This window comes from Mustela putorius, unplaced genomic scaffold (assembly GCF_011764305.1).
Source record: "Mustela putorius furo isolate JIRA1106 unplaced genomic scaffold, ASM1176430v1.1 tig00000508_pilon_pilon_pilon, whole genome shotgun sequence".
Taxonomy (NCBI): domain Eukaryota; kingdom Metazoa; phylum Chordata; class Mammalia; order Carnivora; family Mustelidae; genus Mustela; species Mustela putorius.
In genome coordinates this window covers 23,731,276-23,752,600 of record NW_025421402.1, presented here as the reverse complement: position 1 = coordinate 23,752,600, position 21,325 = coordinate 23,731,276, and the positions used below count along the sequence as shown (strand labels likewise).

The following is a 21,325-nucleotide window of genomic DNA, read 5'->3' as shown; positions in this document are numbered from 1 at the left end:
CTGAGCTACATATCCATTGATATCTTTTGGAAAATACTGGGCCATGAGCGGGTCAAGTGACTCAGGTCCTTACTTTCCTACTTTATAAAGGGAGATGGTAATCTTTCTCCACAGGGTTATTGTAAGGCTCAGTAATAATGATGCATTTATTAGCACCTACTGAAGTGCAAGAGTTCTAAAAACACCAAGTAAGGTATAAGCAGCAATTCTCAACAGGTTTTTTTTTTGCTTCTACTTTATTCATGTGCAAGATATACTGATCAAGAATTCTGCTCCTTGCTACAAATGATTGGTCAGACACAAGATGATTTCCCCACCTACCTCGGACCTCCAGGATATACATGGTTTGGTTGGAAAGCACCCTCCAAATTCTGATAGACTGCCCCCGGGAAATTGCTTTTTGTCAGAAAAAACAATATATAAGACATTAAAAAGGAGCATATTTTCCATGTTAAGAATCAAAACATGACCAAAAAGGCTAGAGTTTCCTTTTGATCACCATTCCCAGTCTCCTCTGCCAAGATATCCAGTCATTGAGAGACTTACTGTTATCAGTACTGTCTCCTGAGGGGCCTCACTCTGTCTCTAGTTACCTCTTATTTGAGCACTGGAGTGAGCACAAGAGTGAAGCTTGTTATTAGCATGGGGTTTATCCTTCTAGAGCTTCTGTGTATATATAAATGTGTATGAGTGTGTATGTGTGCGCTTACCCATAAAGATACACAGTGTGCTTTATGTAAATCTTGTAACCTGTTGGTTCATCCAAAAACATGTCGTGAACACGTAACCATGTAATTACTGCCTATATTCTTTAGGATTTTGATAGAATTCTGTCTCACGTTGAGGTCTTTAATCCATTTCGAGTTTATCTTTGTGTATGGTATAAGAGAATGGTTGAGTTTCATTCTTCTACACATAGCTGTCCAATTTTCCCAGCACCATTTATTAAAGAGACTGTCTTTTTTCCAGTGTACGTTCTTTCCTGCTTTGTCGAAGATGAGTTGACCATAGAGTTGAGGGTCCATATCTGGGCTCTCTACTGTGTTCCAATGGTCTATGTGTCTGTTTCTGTGCCAGTACCATGCTGTCTTGGTGATCAAAGCTTTGTAGTAAAGCTTGAAATCAGGCAATGTGATGCCCCCAGTTTTGTTTTTCTTTTCAACATTTCCTTAGCAATCTGGGGTCTCTTCTGGTTCCATACAAATGTTAGGATTGTTTGTTCCAGCTCTTTGAAAAATGCTGGTGAAATTTTGATTGGGATGACATTGAAAGTATAGATGGTATAGGCAGTATAGACATTTTAACAATGTTTATTCTTCCAATCCATGAGCATGGAATGGTCTTTCATCTTTTTGTGTCTTCTTCAATTTCTTTCAGAGTGTTCTGTAGTTCCTCGAGTACAGATCCTTTACCTCTTTGGTTAGGTTTATTCCCAGGTATCTTATGGTTCTTGATGCTATAGCAAATGAAATCAATTCTCTAATTTCCCTTTCTGTATTTTCATTGTTAGTGTGTTAAGAAGCAACTGATTTCTGTACATTGATTTTGTATCCTGCCACATTACTGAATTGCTATATGAGTTCTAGTAGTTTGGGGGTGGAGTCTTTTGGATTTTCCATATAAAGTATCATGTCATCTGATTTCTAGTCATGGCTGCTATACTTCCATTCACCTTCCACTTACTTCCGGGTTGTCCTGATGGCTTTTGCCCACAGCCTGTGCAGATTCAGGTGTGGGCAGACCTGACACGGAGAGCCAACGGTCTCCCATCAGGCCTGGGGAGTCCTGAGCCATGGCTCCCTCTGGAGGCAGTCTGGAGTGTTCATCCCGCTTGGCTAGGGGAGGGGGTTTTGACTGGGAGGAGGAAGTGGGTTTGTATAACTATGCCAAGATTCTCAACAAGATCCTAGCTAATAGGATCCAACAGTACATTAAAAAGAGTATCCACCATGACCAGGTTATTCATGGGATGCAAGGGTGGTTCAACATTCACTAACCATGAAATTATACAGATCATGCTTTTAGAGTCTCAGATAGTATTTCACAGTAGAAATATATCATAGTCTCTAGTATTCTCCTATTCATAGAAATTTCCCCAAGTTTTTGTTATTTAAAAAAAAATTGTGTCAACGTTGTCTTCACATCCTTGAGAACACATTTCTCTCTCTCTCTCTCTCTCTCTCTTTGATACTAGCCCTCCTGACAGGTGTGGAATGATACCTCATTGTGGTTTTTTATTTGTATTTCCCTGGTGATTAGTGATGTTATACTTTTTTTTCCTTTTGGTCATATAGCTGTTGGCCATTTGTCTTCTTTGCAGAGATGTCTACTCAAGTCCTTAACCCATTTTAAAATTTGGTTATTAATCCCTTACCAGATGTATGGTTTAAAAATATTTTCTTCCATTGTAAAGGTTGCCTTTCACTCCATTGAAGGTTTCCTTTGCTGCGCAGAAGCTTCTTAGTTTGGTGTACTCTTGCTTGCTTATTTTTGTTGTTGTTGCCTGTGCTTTTGGTGTCATATCTGTGAATCATTGCCAAGACCAATGTCATGAAGCTTTTCTTCCCATGTTTTCTCCCATGTTCAGAGCTTACCTTCAACTCTTCAATCCATTTTGAGTTGATCTTTGTGTGTGGTGTAAGATAATGGCCCAATTCCAGTCCTTTACATGTGGGTATCTGCTTTTCTTAATACCATTTTTTGAAGACACTATCCTTTCCCCAGTGTGTATTCATGGCACCCTTCTTGAAGATAAGTTGTCTACAGCCATTATGGAAACCAGTATGGAATTTCCTTTAAAAATTTAAAAATAGAACTACCGTATAATTCAGCAATCCTACTTCTGGCTATTTTTTCAGAAGAATTGAAATCATGATCTTGAAGAGGCATTAGCAATCCCACACTCATTGTGGTACTGTTCACAATAGCTAAGATGTGGAGACAATCTAGGTATCTACCCATACATGAGTGAATAAAAAATGTGGCATAAACACACAATGGAATATCATTCAACCTTTAAAAAGGACATTCTTTATTATGCAACAACACTGATAAACCTTTAGGACATTAGGCTAAATGAAATAAACCAGTCACAGAAGGACAAATACTGCATAATTCTACTATAGTAAGGATCTAAAATAGTCAAATTTGGGACACCTGGGTGGCTCAGTTGGTTGGGCGGCTGCCTTCGGCTTGGGTCATGATCCCGGTGTCCTGGGATTGGGTCCCGCATCGGGCTCCTTGCTCGACGGGGAGACTGCTTCTCTCTCTGTCTCTGCTTGCCACTCTGCATGTGCTTGCTATCACTCTCTCTCTCTCTGACAAATAAATAAATTAAAAAATATATTAAAAAATAAAATAGAATAGTCACATTTATCTAATGGAAGAGTGGAATGGTGGCTACCAGGGAAATGGGGAGCTACTAATCAATAGGCATAAAATTAAGATTAAACAAGATGAATAAATTCTAGAAATCTGATGTACAACTTCGTACCTACACTCAAAATAATATATTGAATACTAAAAGCTTTTAAGAATAGATCTCATGTTTAGTATTCTTACCACAATGAAATAAAGTAAAATTTAAAAAATATTGCAAAGCACTTCTTTGTGCATACCTCATTGTGCAGATACATAAGTCTTTCTCTAGGGTAACTAATAATAAGTGGAATATATGGATCATAGGATATTACTTTGTTACAAAATGTCAAATATCTATGTTAGCCTGTTGCTTGTCTCTTAAGCATATGATGCTTTTGGTCTCAAAGACCTGTAGCATTTTGATGGAGATTTTTGTCTTTCTTTTTTTGTTTTTGGATTTTGTTTTCTGTCTCATTTGTGCAGGCCTTCCTTACAAATGTTTCTAACAAATGTTCCTATACTTTCTTGAACTACTTTAAGAGTTCTACTTCTACATTATGGGCTTTCTCTTTTCTATATGAGTTATGGATATATTTTTACTTGTTTCTGAGTTAAAATGAACTGTTCCACTGATTTTAAATACCCCTTGTATAGTAGGTTCCCATTTACATGTGAGTCTTTTCTGGGTCCCTATTCTCTTTGTTGTTCTCTTTATGTATTTCTGTGCCAACCCCATACTCGGGGCTTTCCCAGCCACCTTATCTGAAGTAGCCCTCATTCACTCTCTACCACCTAACCCCACTGTATTTTCTTCATGGCACACACATCTCTTTAGAATTCTTATTTATTTACTTGTTTGCTTGTAGATTACATGCTCCATGAGGACAGCTCCAAACTGCCTTTTTTAGCATGTGGAGTAGCACCCATAGACATTTAGAGAATAGTTACTGGAGGAGGAATGAAAGAACACCTTCGACTAGGGATATTTGCAGTTTGAGCTTTATTTTCAAAACTTCAATAAATTGTCAAAGGAATTTGTACTATTGACCAAAAAAATGGATACAGAAGGGCCTTTCTACCTCCCTGAAGTTCTTCCATGTATGTTTGTGGGTTTTGTTCACATGTCATATGGTTTAAATATGGAACCCTTGGAAAAACTCACTCAAGGGGGCAGAAAAGGGTGATGTATGCTTATCGTAAACCTTGGGTGCACTTCTTTTTAGAGAATGGAATTTAGTATGGCTGGATGTAGTCACTGAATAACATGGTTCAAGGCAATCATTAATTCACGCTGCAAATATTTATCCAGCACCCTGGTGGGTGTTGAAAAAGCAATGGCGAGTAGAATAAACATGGAACTTATGGCAGGAGGGGGTGGAGAAGACCCTAATGAGACATGACAGCAATGAACACATAATTAGAGGCTAGGATCATTTCTATGCAGAAAAATAATAAGATTTTAGTGCATGTAACAAGAGGGCCAGAGAGGCCATGGAGGAAGTGACTATTGAACAGAGGTTTGATCCAGATGAAGAGAGCGTGAAGCGTTTTGGCAGAGGTCCTGCGGCATGTAGCTCTGGTGATGTTGGCAGAGGCCAGATCAAAGGAGAGTGCAGTATGATGACAAAGACAAAACAAACAACAGAACCTGTGTGGATATGGGAGTAATACAAACCCTGGGTTCACATGAGTTTTGGCACCTGTCAACTGTGTAACCAGTTTTAACCTCGTCCTCCTCAGTTACCTTGCTGATGAAAACTAACCTCATTGGGTCACCTGCATATTACATGAGAGTCTTCGGCACAGGTTAGAGATCTGTGGTGTGGTTAGAGCACTTTGTTCTTCTGTGTTTGTTAGCTGCCAACACCTCACTTTACAGCAAGCAAAGCAGAAATGATCACTTGCTTTGTAGATTCACAGCCTGAAACCAAGGAACAGTTTCCAAAAGGAAATTCAGTCTAATTTTTTTGAGCATCCCATGAGTTCTGCTTCATTCAGTTAAAAACCATTTTTGAGTCCCTGCTTTGTACAAAATAGAAAGTACTCTTTTGGAGATAGAAGAATGAGCTGTTTTGAAGGTAATGACTCCATGGATCACTTTGTAACTGTGTTATAGAGGACGTAATAGAGGCAAAATTGGTGTGTATTTTAGTGAAGGGAGTGAGGTGTAAGAGACAGTCCTCGTAGAAGGAAATCCTGGGGAAGGTTCTAAAGGGGAGGAAACTTATGGCCCACAACTCCTGAGAAAGGTGCCATAAGAGAGAATTATAGGACTCCTCTACAAAGGGAGAAGGTGGTTAGCTAAGGCAGGGTTTGCACGGCCAAATGGTTGCATGTAAGGAGCTTGGGTCCTTGTGGAAGGACATCATGGATCATGGCATGGGCAGTGCTGGTTTACAGCCATGACCAATGTCTCCAAGATCTGCCCATGTGTTTCTTTCTTTGGGCATATTAGTCTGGGGACTCATTTATGGAAACACAGTGTTCCTGCTGCTGACAGTGATGCAGCACAACAAGACACATATTTTAGCCCATCCAAATCATGCCATGAAACCATGCTTATCATCCTTCTGAGGTCTGTGGATCACCCACCCCTTATCTTCACCATTAGCCGACTTTGATCTTGTGTGTTTGATTAGTTTTTGTTCAATCCTTTTTGGGCATCTGAACATCTGCCTTTTTTTTTTTTTTACCACTTTTTTTGAGGAGAGCAGGTCTGAGTTCTGCCTAGAAAACATCATAGAAAGCTTCTGTTTCACCGAAAGGCGTCTTGGCTCCATTAGCAGATTATTTACTCTATTCCCATTACAGCCCATTATAATCCTACTCAGCCTTCAAGACCCTGATCAGATCAGATTTCTCCATGAAATCAACCCAGTTGAATGGAATTTTGTCTCCCTTTATAATTATGCATTATTTATAATAGTAGATCCAATGTTTGGTTGATGATTAGTGTTACCTGGTGGAAACTTTTGAATAAAATTTTTATTCTAGAACAGTTTTATACTTACAGAATCAATACAAAGATAGTGCCGAGAATTCCTGTCTACCCAATACCAAGTTTCTCCTATTATTAACATCTTACATTAGTACAGTACCTTTGCTACAGTGAAAGAGCCAATGTTGATATACTATTATTAACTTTTTTTTTTAAAGATTTTATTCATTCACTTGACAGACAGAAATCACAAGTAGGCAGAGAGAGCGAGGAGGAAGCAGGCTCCCCGCTGAGCAGAGAGCCCGACGCGGGGCTCGATCCCAGGACCCTGGGACCATGACCCGAGCTGAAGGCAGAGGCTTTAACCCACTGAGCCACCCAGGCGCCCCTTAACTTTTTTTTTTTTTTGTCAGAGAGAGTGAGCACAGGCAGACAGAGGGGCAGGCAGTGGGAGAGGGAGAAGCAGGCTTCTTGCTGAGCAAGGAGCCCAATGTGGGACTCGATCCCAGGATGCTGGGATCATGACCTGAGCCAAAGGCAGCCACTTAACCACTGAGCCACTCAGGTGTCCCTATTATTAACTATTATTAACTAAAATCTATACTTCATTCACATGTCCTTAGTTTTCCCCTGATGTCCTTTATCTGTTCAATGATCATCACCCAAGATGCCCTTACATGTGGTTGTTATGTCTCCTTAGGCTCCCTTAGCTGGGGCAGTTTCTTGGGACTTTCTTGTCTCTTGTGATCTTGACAGGTTGGGGGATGACTCAATAGGAATTCTGTAGAGTGTCCCTAAATTGGGATGGGTCTGATGTTTTTCTCATGATTATACAGAGGTAATGAGTTTTTAGCAGGAAGACCATGGAGGCTAAGTGCCATTCTCATCATATCATATCATATCATATCATATCAAGGAGATGTAGTATCAATATGACTTATCAAAGGTGAGATTAACCTCAATCACCTGGCTTGAGGTAGTGTTCATCAAGTTTCTCTACTGAAAAATTCACTGAAAAGGCCACTGTGTGCCATTCACCCTAAGGGGTGAGGTTATTTGCCGCCTCTTTAAGAGCAGAGTGTCTGCATAAATCATTTAGAATTCTTTTGAATGGGAAATTTTTCTTTTCTCCCCCATTTGTTTATTCAATCACTTATTTATATCAACATGGACTTGCAGATATTTATCTTATTATACCTTGAGTTATAGTCCAATGGTACTTGGTTTATTTTGTCACATTATTTCAGCTTTGGCCACTGGGAACTCTTTCAAGTGTTTCCTGTGTCCCTTTGGTACATCCCAATCATTTTTGGGGTATATACTTTCTCAATTTCTGTCACTAAAAGATTCTGTATGTGTTATGACCCAGGGGTCAGATCAGCCACTTCTCCAGGGAGCTTTGATTCCATTTACTGGAAAATAGTATTCAAAACCAAGGTGGCGGCACCAGACTTATTTGTTGCTATTGTGGTATCTGGCTTCTAGCCCCTCTAGAGACACATGTGTATATACTAACCTGTAATTATGCTATATCTTTAAATGCTCCATATGTAACTGTATGTATCTCTATTAAGCCGAACTTGAGTTCAAACTAATGTCTCAACTCTAAGCCCTTACCACATAGGTCATTTGGGGAAATTTAAAGATAGAGAATCCCAGGCACCTCCCACTCCAGAGCCAGTATATCAGGATAAATACTTACCTTAGATCTTTTGAAAGGCAAACACATTAACATCACTGACTATTTTTCTTGGTTTAATATTGGAATGAGTATCAAAGTTATGAAAACTTCATGAATTTAAGTTTTAGTTTATCACCATTCACAATTTGGATAAGTATGTATCTTAGCAAAACTTTGTTACCTGCCTATAATTTTTATAATTTTAATTCCATGATCTAATAAGAGTTTGGAAATTCTTACATTATGTGATCATTGAATGTCCCACCTGATTCTCAGGCTATGATTTGAAGTCCCAGATACAGAAATAAAGACTCTAAGAACAACAAATATAATCATGCAAATTGTATTCATCAATGTTGATAGTATTTATCTCACTCATTTCCTCTCCTTTCTCTTGTTTTCTCACCTTTTTTGGTGGGCTCCAGGCTCCAGTTCCAGCACCATCTTCTGAGCTGACCCCCGTTCCCAGGATGCCCTTGGTGCTGCTCCTGCTGCTGCCCCTCTTGAGTTCTGTGAAAGCTCAGGTTAATCCAGGTAAGACAGCCATTGCTCAGCCACATGCTAGAAGACCAGCTGGATATTCAAGTCAATCAGTGTTCATCTTGGGAAAGGCCCTGCCAAGGGTATCCACAGGGATTTTTTTTCCCCTCCCCTTTCTTTCATCTCTTTTCTTTTCTTTTCTTTTCTTTTCTTTCTTTCTTTATTTCTTTCTTTCTTTCTTCTTCTCTCTCTCTTTCCTTCCTTTCTTTCTTTCTTTCTTTCTCTCTTTCCTCCCCCTTTCCTTTCCTTCTTTTTCCTTCCTTCCTTCCTCTCTCTCCCTCCCTTCCTTCCCTTTCCTTCCTTCCCTCGTGTCTTTCTTTTCTTTTCCTTCCTTCCTTCCCTTTTTTCCTTCCTTCCTCCGTCCCTCCCTTCCTCCTTTACTCCCTTCCTTCCTTTTACTTTCAAGATGAAACATGTCCAAAGCAGAATCAGAAACCAAAGTCCTGTATCTGTATAACATCTTAACTATTGTGAAAGGGCTCCTGATATCAAGTAGAGTGGAGTGAATGGGAATTAAAAAAAAAAAAAAAAAAAAAGGAAATGGAAGAAGTAGCCATTTGCTTCTGCATCTTCTAGGAAATAGAAGGAGAGAACTTCATAGGTGCCTTCTAGAACCTCTGTAGGTTGGGTTTCCAGTTATTTTTCGCTGGTTCAGGCCTGTGTTTTATTGGATGTCATGTTGTGCTTTTGGGACCCTGGTCTTGCAGGATCTTGGCAGTCTCTCCTAGCCAGTGTGGCCATACTCAAAAATAGATGTGTGAAGAGAAATCTTTTTGTTTTCCCCAATTTTTAAAAATTAGATGTCTATTTTAACTTTACATTGATGTAAGTGATTTTATCACTTGTCTATTACACAACAGTGCCTCTTAACAACCTGTGTAGTGCTGGTGATTTAGTCTGGGCTTGGTTGAACTATTGTTCTGATCTCTGGGTTCATGCACATATCTGGGAATCGGCTGGTTATTGGTTCATCTAGGATGCCCTTGGCTCCGACGACTGGGCACATTGGCAGTGCTCTTCTCCAGCAGACTAGCGTGGGTATGTTTTCATGGAAATTGCACAGGAACAAGAGCGGAAGCAGAAACATGTGGCATTTTTCAGGATTTCATTGGCGTGGCCACGCCCAGAGTCAGAGTGGGCAGGCGTAAAGAGTTACCTGGGGAAGATCTGGGTATAGGGAAGGGGGACGGACTGCTGTCCATTTTTCATGTACACACAAATGTAAATATAGGAAAATACCCATAGTGTAAGTGCTCAGTGGGATGAATTTTACAAATGGAATACATCCATCAGCAGGATCCAGGTTAAGAAACAGAATTTCACCAGACTTCAGAGGCTCTGCTCCTTTCTAGCCACTTCTCCCCACCCTCACCCCAAGCTAATTGTTATCCTGCTTTCTAACAATATAGGTTAATTTTGTCTGTTTTTTTACTTTGTGTAAGTGGAAGCAGATGATGCCTAAATGTGCTTTTGTGTCTGTCGTCTTTCATTCAGTGTGGTGTTGGTGATGGTCTTCTGTAGGGTTGCTTAGAATTGGCAGCTGTGGTGTTGGTGATGGTCTTCTGTAGGGTTGCATGGAGTCGGCAGCTGTTTGTTTTCATTATATAACATTACTTTGTGTGACTATTTTATTTATCCAGTCTTCTGTGGTTGGGAATTGGGATCGTTTCCAGTTTGCATTCATTATGAGTAAATCTGCCATAATCATTCTCGTAAAGGTCTTTGGTTGAAGTATGTGCGCAGCCTTTTGGGGGTAGACCCCTAGAAGTGGAATTGCTGGGTTATATGTCACATGCAATATGCTTTTCTACATACTGCCAAAGAGTTTTCCATAGGGCTTTCACCCATTTGCCCCTCCACAGTCGTGTTGGAGAGTTCCACTCACTGCGTGCTATATTTGGATTTTTTAGAACGTTTTATTTTGTCCTTTTCCTATAACATGAGGGTACATTGTGAACATTCTCATCCTCTTCCCCTCACAAGAATTCCCTCTTCATGGGATATTCTTCATACCTGAAAAGGAAGATCAAAGATTTATTGGTTTAATAAACGTACTCTCTTACTACTTTCTTGTAATGATCTTTCTTGGTACATCTGAACTCAGATCTGAACTCGGCCTTACCATTCTTTCATTTTTCACCTCTGTGTTCCTTTGTGCCCTGTTGAAGTGTGGTTGCCTACTGCTCCATGTAACAAGCCCAATGTCACCTGCCTGATTGGCTCTCCAAGGAAGAGTCGCTATATGTGCGCATAATGGTAGAAAGTTTTGGTGCCAGACACATTCACAGAGACTGGAATGACATGAGGGCATTTCCATGGATACACCTAAACAGATAGCCATCTGTTTGGAGAACACTGCTGTAGCCCTCTGACAGGAAATGAGCTGTTTGAAGACAGCAAACAGTTATCTTTAGAGCATTTTCTTCCTATGCCTGCTTTCAACTATTTCTGTTGCTCTTTCTACCACAGAAAAAAGAAATAAAGTTCTTGACTTGCAAAGCTCTTTATAGAAATATAACATGTTTGAGTTGATGAACTAATCCTTCTCTTGTCCATGCCTTCTATTTTATCAAGGTAAGCTGGAGACAAGCAGTGGGAAAATGTAATCCATGTTAAAGGCTATGGTCACAAGGTTTGAGGTTCATGGAGTCCTAGGGCATGCACACTGATGAACACAGGGTAGGTAGGTATATAATAATACGTGTGCTTATGGATTTTTGGATGACTTTCTAGAAGTCCTTATTGATGTCTCTTCAAAGATGGAAATTCTTGGCCAGCTAAGTTTTCTCCATAGGTTGGTCAATGGTGTAAGTAGATGGCAACTTGGACTTAAGTCAGGAGAACTGGGTCATAAACAGATCTGCTATAGAGCCAATTGTTAAAATATTGACACATATTTTAATATATTATTTTATATAAAATATTGGCTGGCAAATAGTAACTGGATTAAGCATCAGACTTAACCAATAATATAATTAATCTCAAACAAGTTCATTCATTTAAGCCCACTTTGGAGACTTCATCATGACTGCTGGCATCACCGTGGAGGCTGAGGAGTGGTGCTAGGGTGATAATGGGTAGTAGGTTGTGACATGATGGCAGGGGGCTGTCAGCCTCCTGCTGTACAGCACCAGAGCTCTGACAATGGCAGCAAAGTAGGTGATGGGGCAGGTGGCCATGGTGGCATTTCTGGTAGTGGCAGTGTTGAAGGTACCATTGTAGGCAGTAGAGGCTGGGTCCCCATGGGAAATGCTGAGCTATAGGCCTACAACCCGGTTCTAAAGTGTGGGCAGTGTGCTGAGCCATCTTCTAGTTCTAACAGTGCAGCAGGAACCAGGTCCCAGTGACTTTTGATTCCATTGGGAAGCCACTGAAAAAGTCTGAGGCAGTTTCCTCTGTCAAAATCCTGGCTCAGGTGTATCAGTTAGCTGTGGCATCTCAACAATGACAAACAATCATACCAACACTTTCTGAAAAGCATTTCTACAAATCAACAGATGACTTGGATGTTATTAGGACATTCTGGTGAATGATTTGCAGCTCACTTAGAAAATACTATTTAATGCACTTAATAAGCTATTTTGAGGAAAAACCTGGTTAGGATCCTGGCTTGGTCTTAAATCAGCTATATGACACATAGCATACCATTGTACTTCTCTTCCCACTTCCTTAATCCTTTCACCTGTAATGAGATAAAGTTGGATTAGAGGATCTGTGAGAGCCTTTCTGTCAGAAACTTACCATGCTTTTATTGTGTGGGAGCTTTAGTGCCTGTATTGGAAGATGTGGATGGGCTTTGGGCTTGGAAGCAGGTGCTCTGATCTTGCATGGCTGTCCTTTGTAAGAAAATCCACTTGTCCCCAACTTCCTGGCACCTCTCAGACTCAGGGATTTAAAATCTGAACTTCAAGACAACCTTGCCTTGGAGGTGAAGCACAAAGAAGATAGCTGATAAAAATTTATTAAAATATAAACCGTAATATTTATATTAATAATATTTATATTATTAATATTATAATTATATTAATTATAATATAATATATTATGTTTATATTAAAACCCTCATGACAGGTTGGGTACAGAAAACCTGCCCCAGTCTACCCTGCAGGAGTTTCATAGTACTAGAAGCCTTTTGCAGGGCTTTTATTCTCTGGAGGTGGGTCCAAGAAGAAGTCTTTCAAGAAGAGGGAATAGCGTACACAGTGGCTGGAAGGCAAGGAGAGGTACACATGGGCTGCCTAGTGGAGGGTACTGAGTGAGGGACCCAAAGGGCAGCTTTTCTATCCTCTTGCAGGTCCTTGGGTCAAGTTTCCCCTCCTTCCCAGCTTGGGCTGGGCTACAGGACTTAAGTGGAAAGCTTGGGAGTACCTCCAAGAGATAGGGAAGTTTTGGCCCTTCGCAATGAAGCATAATACTCTGGGCTGGAGTGGTTGTTTGATCAGCCACCAAGGTCAGACTCCTCCAGGCTTCTCCTTCTCCTTCGATGATCAGAATCTTGTGGATTTCTAGGTAGGAGGGTGGGTAGAAGTGACCTGATTGCCTTGGACACAGAGCCTGTGGGTCTGAGGTCCTAAAGACCCACCCTACCAACCAGATAATTGCTATATGTGAAGAGCACAGGGGTGATTGGTCCCAACCTCTGACTTGGCCTGTGACAACTGCTTTTACTTGGAAAAGGGAGAAACAGCTCTTTTCCCTAACAGGCCACCCTGCCACTAGGGCTCCATGGTGTGGAGCCAGGGCAGGGCAGAGCTGGGGCTTCCTGTTTCCATTCCACACTTTCCCCTCATAGGAAGCAGGCAACTTACTAGCAGTTCAGAGCCCTGGGGTAGGAGAATCCTCCTTCGGTGTCTAGAATGTTCTACTTTCAGGGGAGGGGCAAAGACTTTAGCGGGTTGGGATTTTGGGAGCAGGAATTCTTCTCCTATAGATTCCATATTTGTTTTAGGTTCATCACTGTGGTTTTATTATTTCCAGCATCCCTCCTACCTTGCAGTGAGTTCTTCAGGTCCAGGCAACTAGCATCCTAGGCTATTTGTATTGCAATAGACCATAATAATATCCAAGTCCCTCTTCCTCATTTTATAGGTAAAGGAAGCTGTGTCAAAGGGGGTGAGTGGTTTGTCCATGAGCACACATCTAGCTAATTGTAAAGCAGGAACCCATGACTCCCGTCTCCTGGCCCCAAGTTCGTTCCACTAAAACCACCCAGCCCCATGAGGGAACCAGTAAGGAAAGGACCTTTCATGGTTTCCTTTTTGTGATTGCCAGTGTGTGTTCATGGGGGTGAGAGGTTACTGGCGTTGGAGGCACCACCTGAAGTGGAAGAATGGAAGAAGACTAACAGGATCATACAGGGGTCCTTCTGGGAGTCTTGGTCTCATTCACATGCCCGACAAGCAAGGCTGGAGCTAGAAGCCCTTCAGGACTAACTCAGCTTCAAAAAGAAACTGAAGCACTAGAAATGCACTGGCTCCCTTCTGCACAGGTTCTCCCCTTCTCCTCACCCCCTTGTCTCCCACCAAAGCTGATACATGTTAAGTTATGTACACACATTTCCAAATTGGAGAATCATTTTTGCTTCCTTGGGTTCTCATCATTCATGTCCCCAGAGACATGTGAGAGGGTTTGTGGGGCCTCATCTAATGAGACTGTAGTACTAGTTTCAGGTTTCTGAAACCAGACCTGAGGTACTAGTGCTGTGCCTGTGTGTGGGGGTGTGTGTATATGTGTGTGTGTGTGTGTGTGTGTGTGTGAAAGAGAGAGAGAGAGAGAGAGAGATTGGTTGCTTGCTTTATTCTGCTTGAGCAGAGCCCTAGAGGGAGATAAAAAGGCTAGGAAGAGACCTCCCTGCTTGCATTTCTCTTAAGCAAGCAATGCCTGATGCTGCCCAGATTGGCTCTTTCTTGCTTGTGTGTTTGTCTGTCAAGTCTAGCTTAAGGGTGGCCTTTGATATCCTTCCTGCCAGTAAAAGGATCTTTCTCTGGGGACAACAGAGACTCATCTGCCCCTCAAATATCCTTGGTTGTGCCAAATAGGAAAAAGAGAACACAGAGTCCAAAGGAGAGTACCAACTAATATCCAGTGAGCACTTACTGTAGTCCTGGTGCCATTCTAAGTGGGTGTCAGCAAATTTAATCTTCATAATAATTTATGGGATATAATCTTAGGTAGTATTATTGTTCCAGTTTTAGAAAGAAGAAAGTGAGGCCCAGACACGTTAGGTAACTCATTCAAGATTACAGAGCTAGCTAAGGGGCAGAGCGAGGATATAGCCCAAGCGTACTCTTGACCTCTGTGCTTTACTGCCTCCTGGAGTGTCAGACTTCACAGAATGTTCATACGCTACCCAACTAGGTCAGGTCTCCAGTGTCCTGTTGGTTGAAATACTGAAGGTGTGAGCACGAGCTGGACATGAAGGCATTTGTGAGGCTAGGTGAAAAGAGGAAAGGAGAACATTTGAGCTTAAGGAAAGGCACAGAGCACAAATAGAAAAGTAAGAATATGGAGATGTTTGTCATCGAGTGCTCATGAGGGCAAAAGTGAGGTTAGGGTGGTACCCAGAGCAGCAACCACATAATTGTGGGATCCTCAATATGTGACAGGTGCTTTCTGATTACAGGCTTTGTCTTTACCCTGTGATAACAAAATGCTATGCCATGTCCGTCCTCCCAGGATGCAGGTTCTTTCCACTACCCGCCCCCAACAGTTAGATTCCTTATTTTACTTTTTAATAAATTTATATCCCCTTCACCGATTTCTCCCACCCTCTACCCCATGCCTCAGGCAACCACCAATCTGTTCTCTATATCCGTGAGCTTGTTTTTTTTTTTGTTTATTTGTTCTTTGTTTTTTTAGATTCTGCATATAAGAGATCATAGAGTATTTGTCTCTCTCTGTCTGACTTATTTCACTTTGTGTAATGCCTTTTGGTTTTATTCATGTTGTCACAAATGGCAGAATTTCCTTCTTTCTCATGACTATGATTCTGTTGTGTGATATATCATAATTGCTTCATCCATTCACCCATTGATAGACACTTTGGTTGTTTCTGTATCTCTTATAAATAATGCCACAGTAAACATGGGGGTGCATACTCACTAGTTCAAAAAGATTTTTGAATTAGTGTTTTCACTGTCTTCAGATTGTCCAAAAGTAGAATTTCTGGGTCACATGGTACTCCTTTTTTATTTTTTTTAAGATTTTATTTATTTATTTGAGAGAAAGAGTGCATGCATGAGAAAGCAAGCAGGAGGCAGTGCAGGGTTACATGAGGAGAGAGCAGAGGGAGAGGGAGAAGCAGGTGCCCCTCTGAGGGGGGAGCCTGACCTGGGGCTTGATCCTAGGACCCTGGGATCATGACATGAGCTGAAGGAAGATACTTAACCAACTGAGCACCAGGAGTTCCCATGGTAGTTCTTTTTTTTTTTTTTTTAAAGATTTTATTTATTTATTTGACAGAGAGAAATTACAAGTACACTGAGAGGCAGGCAGAGAGAGAGAGAGAGAAGGAAGCAGGCTCCCTGCTGAGCAGAGAGCCCGATGCGGGGCTTGATCCCAGGACCCTGAGATCATGACCTGAGCCGAAGGCAGCGGCTTAACCCACTGAGCCACCCAGGCGCCCCCTTTTTTTTTTTTTTAAGATTTTATTTACTTATTTGAGAGAGCATGAGGAAGCATGGGGAACAACAGAGGGAGAGGGAGAAATAGATTTCCCAGTGAGCAGGAAGCTGGATGCAGCACTCAGTCCCAGGACCCCGAGATCATAACCTGAGCTGAAGGCAGATGCTTAACAGACTGAACTACCCTGGTGTCCCCATAGCAGTTCTATTCTTAATGTTTTGAGGGAACTCCACATTTGGTTCCTTTGTTGTAAACTAACTGACCATGTATATGTGGATCTATTTCTAAGCTCTTTATTCCATTGATCTATATGTCTTTTATGCCAATACTGTTTTAATTACTATGGCTTTGTAATGTATCTTGCAGATGAGGAGCATGATGCCTTCAGCTTTGTTCTTTTTTTCTCAAGGTCACTTTGACTATTCAGAGCCTTTTGTGGTTTCATACAAGTCTTAGGATTATTTGTTCTATCTCTTTGAAAAACAAAGGGGATTTGGGATTTTGATAGGGATTGCATTGAATCTGTAGATTTCTTGGAGTAATATGGACATTTCAACAATATTGATTCTTTCATCCAAAAGCATGGAATATATTTCTATTTATTTGTATCTTCTTTGATTTCTTTTATTAATGTCTTATAGTTTTTGGTATACAGGTCTCTCACCTGCTTGTTTAAATGGTTTCTAGGTATTTTATTTTTTTTTTTAATTTTTTATTTTTTATAAACATATATTTTTATCCCCAGGGGTACAGGTCTGTGAATCACCAGGTTTACACACTTCACAGCACTCACCAAAGCACATACCCTCCCCAATGTCCATAATCCCACCCCCTTCTCCTAAACCCCCTCCCCCCAGCAACCCTCAGTTTGTTTTGTGAGATTATTATTTTTATATAATTATAAAGGAATTATTTTCTTTATTTCTCTTTCTGATACTTCATTTTTAGTGTATAGAAATGCAATGGATTTTTTATGTATTGATTTTATATCCTGTAACCAGAAAGAAGATTCCTGTTGCTATCATGTTTTTTTAAAGGCTTTATTTACTTATTTGAAAGAGAGAGAGCATGAGCACAGGGAAGGACAGAGAGCGAAGATCTCAAGCCGACTCTGCATTGAGCATGGAGCCCAACAAGCCCAACATGGGCTTGATCTCACAACTCTGAGATCATGCATGACCTGAGCTGAAACCAAGAGTTAGATGTTTAACCAACTGAGCCACCCAGGTGCTCCTTGCTATGGTATTTCAACAAATCTGAGACCAAGATGTTCTAAGACATAGATGGGCAGTAAGCCCTCCTGAGTCCTCTGTCTAGATTGTTCCCCAGATTGGTGGCTCCTCTTGACCCTGAGGTTTCATGACAGATAGTGTGCAGAGTGAGTGCTGACACAGAGTGTTATGCTGATGTGGTTGATGAATAGACCATGGCAATGGAAATCAGGAGACCTAGAGTCTGGGTCCAGCTCTGTCACTATCTAGTTTTGTGACTTCAGGTGAAACTCTGTATCTCACTTTGCTCACTTATAAAACAGGCAGAATTAACTCTACTCTCTACACTTCACATGGCTACTCTAGGGGGCCCAAATGAGATAAGTGAAGTTAATGGGCTCTGGAAAGTTATATGCAAATATTGAGGGTTGTGATTTGTTACTTTTGGAAGAAAAGGAAAATAAAATAAACCAAATACCATAAAACAATGGCTTCTATTTAGCAGATGCTGGGGGAGGAAAGAGAAAAAGAGTTCATTAGTGACCATTATGGTCCATTGTGGTTTCCAAGAAAGACTCAAGTTACCTTTGGGAATTGGGGATTCTAACAACCCTGAATTCTGGCCATCAAACTCCAAGGGAACACAGGGCCCTGTACCCAGCCGAGCTTATCCATGGCAGTGTATTTTTCTGGGGGAGAATAGTGCGATTGTTGACTTAGCTTTTGGTCCTAGCCAGCAGGCCTCTGAAGAGCATGGATGTGGCAAGATAGGCCTCCCAGCAATTTTTGTGGTTTGGATGCATACACAGTAAAGTAAAGTAAAAGTTAAGACATTCAAAACAGTGAGGTTGGGGCGCCTGGGTGGCTCAGTCATTAAGTTTCTGCCTTTGGCTCAGGTCATGATCCCAGGTTCCTGGGATCCATTTCCACATCAGGCCCCCTGCTCAGCAGGAAGCCTGCTTCTCCCTCTCCCTCTCCCCCTGCTTGTGTTCCTCCTCTCATTGTCTCTCTCTCTCTCTGTCAAATAAATAAAATCTTAAAACAAAATAAAACAAAACAAACAACAACAAAAACCAACGAGGTTTTGGGGGGCTTAAGGAGGTGGTGATGAGTTGTTTAAAAATATGCAATTCCCCCCCACCCCCACCCCTGCGTGTCACAGATGTTATGACTTTGGTCTTCGTTTTATTTGGGATGGCAATGATCTCTTACGTATTCACAAGCAACACCAATCCTTGGCTTATGCAGGCAATCAACAGAAACTTGAGGAGTAAGGAGAAGGCGGGAAGGAAGTAAGTCAAGGGTACCCCAGGCTTATCTCTATTTTTCTGCAAAAAAAAAAAAAAGTCCAAATTATGCCATTTGAGACTTGATTTCACAAAGATATGAGGAACCTGAGAAGGAGTTCATTGGAAGATCATCTCTTTGAAGGATAGGGATGCTAAGTACAGAGAGAGTGAGCCAGAGGTAGGATGAGAGACCAAAGCTCTAGCTATAGCTGCTAGGGGTCAGCCTCCTGGTAGTAGAGGTCCAGCCTCTGGTATCAGGGGTCCAGCCTTCTGGTATCTGAGGGCCGGGGGAGCTACAGCCTATGCAGAGAGAGAGCAGCCCCTATGCCTTTCCCCAAATGCTAACAGTCTCCCTGCTTTGGCCTAGCAGCAGAGCATTTTAGTGCTTGTAAATGGAGGGAAACGTGCTTTAATTTACACAAATATGTGTAAGGCTCTTACTTTTGGCATTATGGGAGAGGAATTCAGTCTTTTGGGTGCCATAGCCTTTATTCAAGATATCAGGCCAAGCAATGAATTATATTTTCTATGGATAAAGCCTGGTTAATGTAAGAAATGATTCATCCTGGCATTGGAGAAGCCCTGGCTATCGGGGTAGGGCAGATCTACCTTGGGAAAGCGGTCATTTAAATTCATTTGGCATTCAGTAGGTTAGACCAATATTTAGGACTTTGTTGGGGCTTTTCTTATTGAGAAACTTGCTCACTAGTGATAGATAGCTATGCTTTTGGCATATGTGCTCAGGAAGAAAAATGCTGTTAGCTGGTGAGATCCCTGGTCTTGTTCAAGGGCTCTGGGATTTTGCTCCCTGGGAACATTCCGCCTGTGCAAAGCCCAGAGCCAGCCCTCTATCCCTGCTCCAAACTGAGGACTGGCTAAATGTGGCTGCAGGAGTTACAGGGCCTCTCGGATTCGCCCTTCTCTGAAGTCCTAGTCCCCTGTGCTCACAATCTCTTTGGAAAAACAGCTGCTTTTATATTCTGCTCATTTTTAACTTTTTTAACCTCAGGCAGCCAGCAGGTGCTTTCAAATAGATGCTTTATGAATTTTATCTATGTCTTCCAGATATGCTCAGGGGGAGCACTGGCTACTGCAAGCTACTCCATCCCACCTGGAAACAGAACAAAAAAGTTCCGTTGCCATTGTGATTCATGTTAACTCATTATCTTGTGCTCTTTGCGTTGGCTCCTGGGAAGTTCAGAGCCAAGTTTGAGAGGCCCATCACCAGCAAAGGTCTAGATCCACATGTAATATATTTCTGATATTCACCTTGGCTCTCTGGCTTATCTTATTGTCGCTATCCTCTTTCCCATTAGCATACCTTTGTTCGTTGGTTTGTTTGTTTATTATCTTACACAATTTCGGAAGCCAATTCCAATCTTTGTTTTAGAATGAGTCAGAGTCAAAATACCTAAAAAATACATCACATCCAACCTTTGTTATTACTGGTCTAAGCTTTACTCTAAACCATACAAAGTACTTGATATATGTTAACTCCTATTTCCTGACAGCATTCCTATAAACAAATATTATTATTACCATTAAGCTGAGAGGTTGAAAGTGAAGTAATCCTCCTAAGACCATAAAACCTCGAAATTGCTTAAGAAGAGTGAATGTAATGTTTAAAACAAATAATCCCCTCTCTTCCTCTTTCTGGATGTCGTTCCTGGAGCCCGATTCTATTTCATGAAGCCCTTTGTATTCATTGTGTTAAATCTCTGTAACAACCGTCTTGGTCATATTATTAATGATGAGGAGATTCGGGTTCAGAGAGGTTTAGTAACTTGTCTTGGAGTCCCATGATCTGGAAGCAGTGGACTCCAGTTTTCAGCTTCCAGACCATGTCCTGGTTTTCTTCTCAATTCCTGGCCTTCATGGCAACCCTGCTGTCCCTTCAACTCACCTCCTCGTGGGAGAGAGGGACATACGATTTCACTGTGAAGCCTTCACTGACTTTGTGAGCCTGGATGAAGAATATTTCTCGGCAGACTCTCACTTTATTACCCTGGAGTCCCATACAGCCTGGGGACCCCTCTTCTGCAATAACTGTTTCTGGGAAGTATTTTGGGCTTCTAGGAAAGCTGCAATTTGAAAGGACTAATCCTAAGGGGAATTTCAACTTCAGCAAAAAGGGTGTTGGCAAAATAGCCCCCTGTATCTTGAAGAACCCAGATAATCTTCCTTGAGTCCTAGCAGCATCCCATTGTGCAGATTTACCTGAATAGTGAGCCAGTCTGCAGTAGCCTCCAGTGTGGAGCTTGTGGCGAGCAGTGACCCAAGCAACAGCTTCTTTAATGGGGGACCATCTTGTCCTTTCTGGAATTGGAAGAATTCTATCAAGGTAGCCAAGGGTTGAAGAAAGAGGAACCAGGGATCAGGAGACCTGAATGTCAGTCCTCATTACACTCTTAGCAGTACATCCTTGAGTAAGTCAGTTCACTTTGGTGGGTAGGGGGCTCAGAGTTTCTCATATTTAACATGGAGCCATTGGAAGGGTTGGTTCCTGAAATTCCTTCCTGGGTTTAAAGTTTATGATTGCAGATGTTTTTTTAGACCATAGATTGCCTTGGGTCCCCTGGTTGACCCCAGTAACCCTGCTCCCAGTCAGTCTCATCTTCCCAGTGTCCAGTGAGGCCCAGGTGTCAGCTCACCATGCCCCAGGCCTCACATGTGCTCTGTGTGT

General features: G+C 41.6%; 1 protein-coding gene across 2 annotated transcripts in view; it reads left to right on the top strand.

The window, feature by feature from the left end:
* The window catches only part of DDR2 (discoidin domain receptor tyrosine kinase 2), a 93,034-nt gene that overhangs the window by 23,484 nt on the left and 48,225 nt on the right, over window positions 1–21,325 (top strand). For both annotated transcript variants that reach the window (XM_004751417.3, XM_004751416.3), the window contains exon 2: window positions 8,405–8,513. In XM_004751417.3, coding sequence (XP_004751474.1) covers window positions 8,450–8,513 — 64 coding nt within the window. In that variant the 5' untranslated portion in view covers window positions 8,405–8,449. The remainder of the gene's footprint in view (window positions 1–8,404; window positions 8,514–21,325) is intronic.